The sequence below is a fragment of the Cynocephalus volans genome, chromosome 2 (assembly GCF_027409185.1).
Source record: "Cynocephalus volans isolate mCynVol1 chromosome 2, mCynVol1.pri, whole genome shotgun sequence".
Classification (NCBI taxonomy): Eukaryota; Metazoa; Chordata; class Mammalia; order Dermoptera; family Cynocephalidae; genus Cynocephalus; species Cynocephalus volans.
This window is the reverse complement of record NC_084461.1, coordinates 189,490,634-189,500,146: the sequence shown is the minus strand read 5'-3', so window position 1 is coordinate 189,500,146 and position 9,513 is coordinate 189,490,634. Positions and strand designations below refer to the sequence as shown.

The 9,513-nt window shown below is 44.1% G+C and overlaps 1 protein-coding gene across 1 annotated transcript in view; it reads right to left on the bottom strand.

The window, feature by feature from the left end:
• Positions 1-2,223: 2,223 nt before the first annotated feature.
• The window catches only part of TRAFD1 (TRAF-type zinc finger domain containing 1), a 30,316-nt gene continuing 23,026 nt past the window's right edge, over positions 2,224-9,513 (bottom strand). Inside the window, exons 7-12 of the mRNA XM_063086156.1 lie at positions 7,374-7,450; positions 5,923-6,153; positions 4,782-4,902; positions 3,764-4,103; positions 3,369-3,441; positions 2,224-3,127 (exon numbers count right to left, since the gene is read on the bottom strand). Coding sequence (XP_062942226.1) covers positions 3,065-3,127; positions 3,369-3,441; positions 3,764-4,103; positions 4,782-4,902; positions 5,923-6,153; positions 7,374-7,450 — 905 coding nt within the window. The 3' untranslated portion in view covers positions 2,224-3,064. The remainder of the gene's footprint in view (positions 3,128-3,368; positions 3,442-3,763; positions 4,104-4,781; positions 4,903-5,922; positions 6,154-7,373; positions 7,451-9,513) is intronic.

Here is a 9,513-nt window from a genome sequence, read left to right as displayed (position 1 = left end):
TTAGGGCCGAGCCGTGGCGCACTTGGTAGAGTGCTGCGCTGGGAGCGCGGCGACGCTCCCGCCGCGGGTTCGGATCCTATATAGGGATGACTGGTGCACTCATTGGCTGAGTGCCGGTCACGAAAAAATGACAAAAAAAAAAAAAAAAGAAAACGAAATTTAATTGCTTATAGTTTCAGTGTCTGGGAAGTCCAAAGTCCAGAGAACACATCTGGTGAAGGCCTTCAGTGATCCAGGGGTCTCACATGGCAGAAATGGCAGAGGAGAGACAGAGAACTTCTCATGTTGTCTTCTTTTAAAGCCCTCAGAACCATGCCCATGACCACCACTAAACCATTCACTATGGAAAGGTCCTCACAATTTAATCACCTCTTCAAGGCCCCATCTTTCAATTACCATAATAGGATTTCCCACCCTCTTAACACTGTCACAGTGGAAACCAAACCTCCAACATATGAAACTTTGGAGGGACACAATTCAATTCACTGCATTCTGCTCCTTGCCCCGCAAAACTCATGTTTGTTTCACATACAAATACATTTATTTCATCCTCAAAGTCTTGACTTGTTCCAACTCAAAATGTCCAAAGTCCAAAGGTTCCATCTGTGAAATCAAAACAAGTTACCTACTTCCAAGATACAATGGTGGAACCAACACAGGGTATATATTCTTCATTCCAAAAGAAAAAAACAGGACAAAAGAAAGGGGTAACAGGTCCCAAACAAGTCTGAAACCCAGCCTGGCAGGCATCAAATCTCAAAGCTGACAAATCATGTACCTTGACTCCATGTTTTATGTCCTCTGCATGCTGTTGCGGGGGATTGGGTTCCCAAGTCCTCGGGCAGCTCTGCCCCTATGGTTTTTCTGGTCTTAGGCCACACTGAAGCTCTCCCAGGCTAGTGTTGCACGCTGGTATCCCCACAACTCTGGGTTCTCCATGGCAGACCTGCTAGATATGGCCTTAGTGGGGTCTCTCTGCTGCAACTCCAACCCACATTTCTATTTAGCATTGCTCTAGCCTAAGCTCTCTGTGGTGACCCTGCCCTGTGACAGTTCTCTTCCTGGGCCCCCAGGCTTTTCATATATCCTTTGGAAGCCAGGTGGAGGCTCTCAGGCCTCCATAGCTCTGGCATTCTGGAAGCCTGCAAACTTAACACCATGTGGAGGCCGTCAAGGCTTCCAGCTCATGTCTTTCAAAGCTGCAGGTCCAGCCACACCTGGTGCCAATTTAGCCATGGCTCCAGCTAGGTGCAGGTGCTGAATGATCCTGTGTAAAAACTGAACTGCTGAGGGGTAACGGATAACCCTGCTAAGGCTCAACTAATCTCAGGATTAAGGCTTTTGAGGAAATCTGCCTTTCTCTATTCGTTTTTTAAAATTTTTATTGAAACATATTGATTTTACATATTTATGAGGTACAGTGTCATATTTCAATTCACGTATAAAATGTGTAATGATCTATTCAGGGTAATGAGCATATTCATCATTGCAAAACAATAATTTCTTCGTGATGTGTACATTTGATCTCTTCTCTACTAGTCGTTTGGTAATGTGCAGTAAATAGTGTTAATTATAGATTCCTGGGTAGACTATACACCAATAGGACTTTTTGTTTATCTAGCTTGGGAGGTTTCCTTTCTCCCTGTTTGAACTTAGAAGGAGGAGGGCACAGGACCATTTGATTCCCTTCCATCTCCACCATGCTCATGGTGTTCACTCCAGTTCTCCTCAGTTCATGGGCCAGACCCAGATGGCAACTTTTATTTATTTATTTTTTTGCAGCTGGCCAGTAAGGGGATCCGGACCCTTGACCTTGGTGTTACTAGCACCATGCTCGGCCCAAGGCAGTCCCCTCCCCTATCTTTAGGCAGCGCCAAGGTGTGAGGGCCATCCTGGGAAAGTGTGACTGGGGCATGGCCTAGGCCTGGGGAGGGGCGGGCAGGCGCACACGGCCTACCTTTCTCTATTCAGTCCGAGGCAACCTCCCAACCACCAATCATCACCAGAGCTACAGCAAGCCTGTCAGTTACCTCAAAAGTCCAATTTAAGAGAAGAGGACCTACACCTGAATGGTGTGCTCTGACTAGGAACTCACACTGGAGCTGCTAGGGTAACAGGAAGCCCAGAGAAAGCCCAATCCTATTCACCTCCTCCCCACACCCCAGAGCTAACTTCAGCCCACTGTGACCTTTCTGCACGGAAGAAAGAACCACAAGACTTAGCTGAACTCCAAGTACAAACTTTATTTCTATTACAAGGAATTTAATAATAATGACTGTAATAGTAAAATTAAAAAGAGGGGGAAGGGACTCTGACACAATTTTCAGAGCAAGCCTGGGACTGAGGCCTCAGCCCTGATGAGGGCAGAGCCCAATATGGCCCTGGTTAGCCCTCAGCTCTCTCCAGTAGAGGGCAGTGAAGACCAAGGAGCCATCTCCCCACCAGAAACAGAAGGCAGTGATGCCAAATGCCAAGGAAATAGCTTAAAACATCACCCCCTAGTCCACTCACCTCCAGCTCAACTCATCTCCAAAAGCCTCATTCCTAACATACATTGCAACTGCCCTGAGCACTTTACCAGAGCTCCTCCACATATAGCAGAGGCCCAGAGCCTAAAGGAGTCAGGGCAGTACACAGGAGAGGTAACCCAAAAGCCCCCCCAATTTAAGCCCCCACAGGGAAGAGAATCACTTCACATGCGTATCAGGTTTCCAGAACCCTCCCCTCCATCCACCAGGACCACACAGCACCAAGAAGCAGTGGTGACAGTATGTCAAAAAATGGAGCCCTGGTGGGCCAAGAGGCCATAACTTTTATTTCACCGCTGCCAAAATGTGGCAGCTAAGGCTGAAACATTTCTTAGCAGCCTCCCTGCTAACCCTCCCTCAAACCCATAAATTCCCACAGCACAATCTCAGAAGACACAAAATGGCCATAACCTAGAAAAAGTTAAAATCAAAAAAAAATCTCCCTTGCCCAAAGAACCAGAGAAGCAGGGCCTGCACTGCGGCAAGTGCTGCTGTGCATAGAAGGTAGAAACCAATGTGAAGGGTCTTTGGAGGCATCACTCCTCCTCCTCCTCTTCCTCTTCTGCATCCCCAGTTCCCTGTTGCTTGGAGGGCTTTGCCTGTTGAAGAACAGAGCGCAAACAAAGTTTTATGTAGAAAGTGAAAGAGCAGTACTCTGCCTATCCACCAGCCTCCACCCACCCTGGAGCCCTGAAAATGCCCAGCTTCCAGAGAAACCTCCTCATCAAAAGCTAAAGGAACAGTCACACAGCCAGCCTGGTCCCAGCAACTACTATGACCTCAAGAGTCACACCAACCCCCCTGTTCTCCTTGAACATTATGGTCTGGATCTCAGGTTACCTTTGAAGTTATGCTGTGGTAGTTGGCAGCTGCAGGGGTGACCCGGGAGCTCCTGCCACTTTCACTCCTACCACTGAAAGAAAAGGATTGACAACTAGCTCCTGAGATGCCCCTGAACAAAAGTCAGAAAACTCAAGAGGGAACAGAAATAGCTGGTGCCAAGAGCAAAAGCAGCCCTCTGCTAATAGACAAAACAAATAAACTAAAAAAAAAAAAACACCCATGGGTAGCAAAAGGATTTTTTTGGGATCAGGTGACAATACAGGAAAAATCCACACTCCTCCCCCTTCCCATGGACCTCAGTCTTACTTCAGGCTGGGCCCGGGTAACCAGACCTTTTGCTCATGTTCTCTTCAGTCACACCCAAGCTCCATTCCAGGGCTACTGACTCTTACCTAGCTCCATATCTCCCTGCAGGCCCATGGGGGAAAGAGGTCACAAGGTTTTCTGGGTAGAGATTTTGAATGGGGTAAATCACTGGGACAGGCCCTGTGGCCATGGCCCCATTCTGGCTGTTTCGACTCTGCCCGCGGATGTCCTGGCTGTCTGAGTTGCTGAGCTTCAGTACATGAGGAAGACTGGGCTGGCACCCAAGTCTGGGGCCTGATGTTGATTTTGACAGTCGGTTACAGGTAGCTATCATGTTGTTAATGGGTCTGCTGGGGGGCAGAGAGTAGGTGGGCCCTTTAGCTGTTTCCTGCTTGATATCATCCATGTAACCAGAAGACAGGTCTCCTGAGAAGAGAAAATAGTTAACAGCTTTAGGGAAGAAACTGCTCTTATTACTAGTGCTGGATTCAGGGCAGGAACAAAATGATTCTGGATAGAAGACAACTGCTCACTCCTAAAGGTTGCTGGAACCCATGTATCCAGGCCAGAGATGAGAACACTTTGTTTACTCTGTACAATTATTACCCAAGTCCTCAAATACAGCGTCTTAACTACTCAATAACAGTGTGCAAAGCAAATCTTGGAAAATAATTTCTAATTGGCTTTGTAGTGGTGAGGTTTCAAAAACAGTTTACTTGCCTAGTTATGAGGCTCTTACACCATCATCATATTTGACTATCCCAAGCATATTTCAAGTAGAAGCAGGGACCCAGAGCAGTCACAGCAAGGTCTGAAAATTACCTACAAATAATCCACTAAGAACAGACAGGAGACCCATAGCTTACTGTAAACACCAACTGCAAAGTGTGTCTCATGGCTGTCCCTAAAGCTGTTAACCTATAAACCTACACTTGAGATCTAACCTGGGACAACAATTAGCTGCAGAGGAGTTGCCCCTGAAACCCTAGGGTGCTTAGTAACTCAAGCTTCAGATAACCCCCATGTTAGACCAACAGATGAGAAGTGGTAAGCAGGCCTGAGCCAGCAGTGGACCTGAGGCCTTGGCTCAGCCCTGGCTAATACCCTGGTGTCTGACACGCCTCCTGGGCAGCTCTGGTGAGGTATCTTGAGGCTGGAAATCCTGACTAGGAATCCCCTCCATCACATGGTTGTTTGCTGTGGCTGGGCGTTGGTCACACTGGTCCTAAACAAGAAAAACCAGAATTAGTACCTCTGAACTGAGTCATTCCTGGAAGAGGAGTAGAGGGAGGAAAGAGAAGAACAGCAAGCTGGGTGGAGCACACCTCATCTGGAGGGGGACTTTGACAAGCACTGAGAGGAGGGTCCCAGGGACCAAGAGGAAGCACACATCTGGAATAGAGAAGTCATTCCCAATAGCACACAGGCACTGACAAGCCCTTTCTGATTTTGCAGAAATGAAGAAAGGACTGGTCTCGGGAGCCCAGAAAAGGATTTCTATACTTTGACCAGAGTATTTGCATGGTTGCTTATTTCAGCCTCCCCTAGGAGACAACAAGCAGTTCCTATCTACCACTTGATCCAAAAGCAGAGGTCTTTATTACAGAAATGAAATGTATGATGTTCTAGCAATGGCTGTATGGCATCAAGTAGAGAAATGGTACCTGCAATGTTGTCTCCCCTTAACAAATAAAATTGGGCAAAAGACATATTCTCCACTAACAGACTGAAATCCTAGACTGTAAAAGCTGAAGAATTTCATTTTGTCTAGTCCAGCTCCCTCATTTACAGATGTCTTCAGTGAGGGGGACAAGACCTATCCAAGGTCAACCATAAGACAAAGCCAGAAATAGACTCCCAGGTCTCCTGGAATGCAAGTCTCAAATGCCACCACAACGCCTGGTCAAAAGCAGAATGCATCAGTGACTTCGAGAAAACTCTCATCTAAACCCTTCTGGCAAGGCCTCCATGCCTGCTCAAATGGAGTCCAGACTCTTTGGTCCTCAGCTAGTGACATGATGGTTTCAATTGCCAGAAGGTAGAAAAAGTCTGAAGGCCTGAGGTATTGTACACCTTAGACAGTCAGCTCACGAAATAGGGCATGGCCAAAAGGCAAGTGCACAGATTCTTGGTCAGGCTGGAATGCAACTTAAAGGCTAAAGAAGAGTTCTCAACTCTGGAAGCCATAGGTTCACTCACAGAGGATCAGCATGGAGCCAAGCAGATGGGTCCTCCAGACACTTACCTGGTGATGGAACAGCACCTCCTCTTCAAGCTGTACCCCACAGAATTCACAGGGGATGATGATGCTGTTCTCCACAGAGGGTGAGTTGTTCAGGCCCATCAAAGAGTCTAACTGGTTACTTGTAGCCTGCTGCAGAAAGTTCTGGAAGATGACATCAGGGTCCTCCACCCCTCTGGGGGAAGAGCTGCCAGTACTGAGCGAAGGTAAGGCACACGAAGGGTTACAGCTTGTCTGTCATTCAAAACACATAGGTTTAAAAAAAAAAAAAAAAAGTCAGAGGTTAAGGAAAAACTACATTCCTAAAACGTTTTCTATAAGAAGTCACAAAATTTTAATCCTTAATATTGGGGAGAAGGACTAAAAAGGGTCAGGAGAATGCAGATAGAACACTCACTTTACCTTTAAACATTTCTGTGCTATTTTTGTTTTACTGTGTTCATGTAATTATTCTTTTTAAAAGATTCAAGACCCAAGTAAAAGAGAGGCCCAAATATTCTTCATTCTGTTTGTTAGTGGATTTTCTAATGCTGTTCCCAAACCAAAAACTAAATGTATTCAAATACTGTATTATTCCATTTACGGGAGGGAGATATATTTCATCACCCACAGCATTGTTAGTAGTTACAGAAATGCCAGACTAGGCTAAACTAAATCAGACAGACCAAGAGTGTTGAGGGAAAAAGTGATTCCCTCCACATAATCCTCATACACATAAGGCTATTCTCTAATCATTCCTAATGGCTCAAGAACTTTTCAATCATTCAAAAAAATTCTGACACCTTTCATATACCAGGTATTACTTGAAACTGAGAAACTAGAATAACCCAGAACCTGTCATCAAGGAACTCAGCCTAGTGGTACAGACAAACAGGGGATCAGGAGACCACACCACAGGGTAAAAAGCTATAAGAGAAGCGGGTACAGACTTTCAGGGAGCACTCAGGTGGGACCCTTGATGTAGCCTTCAGTGTCACTCAGGACAGTTTCATGAAAGTCATGTCTGAACCAAGTCTGTGTTCCTGGGTATGTTGATGAAGCGGGGGCAGAAGGCCATACACCTTCCAAGCAGAAAAAGTAACATGCAGAAAAAACCCCTGGACTCTTCCATGGAACTGCAAGGATTTCAGTACAGCTCCAATAAACCAAAATGTGGCATGAGATGAGACCAAAGCATAAGATGGTCAGTAGAGAAGTACAAGTCACCACCATATGGAAGGTCTGCTAGATTGAGACCACTGGGTCTGCTGGAATAAGCATTAATTTTTCTAAGGGGAATAAGGCTGAGTTTTCATATCCCCATGTCATTCAAACCATGGTAAAAAAAAAAGCACAGTTGCTACTCCTACCACAGGTATTGTATTAAAATAGTTTGCTAAAGACATGTGGCCTGTAACACCAGCTATGGCCTGCATACATTACTACTTAAAGCCCTCAAGGAATTCACAACACACCTGATGGTCAATCAGCAGTTCCTCTGGGTAGAGTTCCTCACAAAATTCACAAGGCAACATGGTCTCGTCAGCTGCACCTAGGTAACAGGTCACATAGTCAGACTCAAATGAACAAAAACAAACTTGATTTCAACCGTTTATCCCCTTTATGGGGTTTTATATAAAAGTTCTATTTCCTTTAACATTTCCTACATATACCAATTTGTAGAGCTGTAAACCCTCAGAAGGAAAACCAGGAAACAAACCCCAGGCAAAAAACTTCCATTATGGAACAAGAGATTTACTTGTCACCAATTTCCTGAGTAGCAGTAAAGTAGTATTTTACCTGCTCCTCTGATTAAGTAAGATTTAAATATATAATAACATAGGCATTAATCTAAGTGTTTTCCATGCATTATTTCAGTCCTCAGGAAGAACTTATGAGGTAGATCCTACATTATCCTAATTTTACAGATAAAAAAATTATGGCTTATTTATTACGGGCAAACAGCATCCTGAAAATTCCTCACAGTACAAAAATACCCCCCAAAATGCTGACTAACAGTAACTTAACCCCATCTTGGGGGGGAAAAAAAAAAAAAAAAAGATGACCGGTAAGGGGATCTTAACCCTTGATTTAGTGTTGTCAGCACCACACTCTCCCAAATGAGCCACAGGCCAGCCCTGGCAATTTCTTAAAATAAGACAACAATGAAACTTGCCTCATTGATGGATTCTTCCTCTCACAAAAGATTTCTCTGTAGCATATGATGCTATTTGACAGTATTTTAGCCATTTCAAATCTGAGTCCATCTTCTCAAACCCTGTAGCTTCTTTATCAACTAAGTTTATGTAATATTCTAAATCCTTTGTTGTCATTTCAACAATGTTTACAGAATCTTCACCAGGAGTAGATTCCATCTAAAGAAACCACTTTCTTTGTTCATCCATAAGAAGCAACTCATCATCTGTTAAAATTTTTATCTTGAGATTACAGCAATTCAGTCACATCTTCAGGCTCCACTTCTAATTCTAGTTCTCTTGCTATTTCCATCACATCTGCAGTTACTTCCTCTCCTGAAGTTTTGAACCCCTGAAAGTTATCTATAAGGGTTGGAATCAACCTCTTCCAAATTCCTGGTTAATGGTGATATTTTGACCTCCTGCAATGAGTCACAAATGTTCTAGAATGTTCTAGTGACATCTCAAATGGTGAATTCTATCACAAGGTTTTCAATTTTCTTTGCCTAGATCCATCAGAGGAATCACTATATATGGCAGCTATAGCCTTATAAAATGTATTTCTTAAGTAATAAGACTTGAAAGTTGAAATTACTACTTCATCCATGGGCTACAGAATGAATGTTGCATGAACATTAATCTCCTTGTACATTTCCATCAGAGCTCTTGAGTGAGTAGGTGCATTGTCAGTGAGCAGTAATATTTTGAAAGGAATCTTTTTTTCTGACCTATAGTTCTCAACAGTGGGCTTAAAATATTCAGTAAACCATACTGTAAACAGATGTGCTGTCATCCAGGCTTTGTTGTTCCATTTATAGAGCACAGGCAGAGTAGATTTAACACCATTCTTAAGGGCCCTAGGTTTTTCGGAATGGTAAATGAGCACTGGCTTCAACTTCAAGTTGCCAGCTGCATTAGCCCATAACAAGAGAGTCAGCCTGTCCTTTGATGCTTTAAAGCCAGGCCTTGACTTCCCCTTTATAGATATGACAGTCATAGATGGCATCTTCATCCAATATAAAGCTGTTTCATCAATACTGAAAATCTGCTGTTTAGTGTAGCCTCCTTCACCAATTATCTTAGCTAGATCTCTGGATAACTTGGTGCACCTTCTACATCAGCACTTGCTGCTTTACCTTACACTTTTATGTTATGGAGATGGCTTCTCTCCTTAAATTTCACGAACCAACCTCTGCTAGCTTCAAACTTTTCTTCTTCAGCTACCTCACCTCTCTGTCTTCATAGAAATGAAGAGAGTTAGAGCCTTGATCTGGATCAGGCTTTAGCTTAAGGAAATATTGTGGCTAGTTTGATCTTCTATCCAGACCACTAAAACTTTCTCCATATCAGCAATGAGGCTGTTTCACTTTCTTATCATCCGTGTATTCACTGGAGTAGCACACTTTTAATTTCCTTCAAG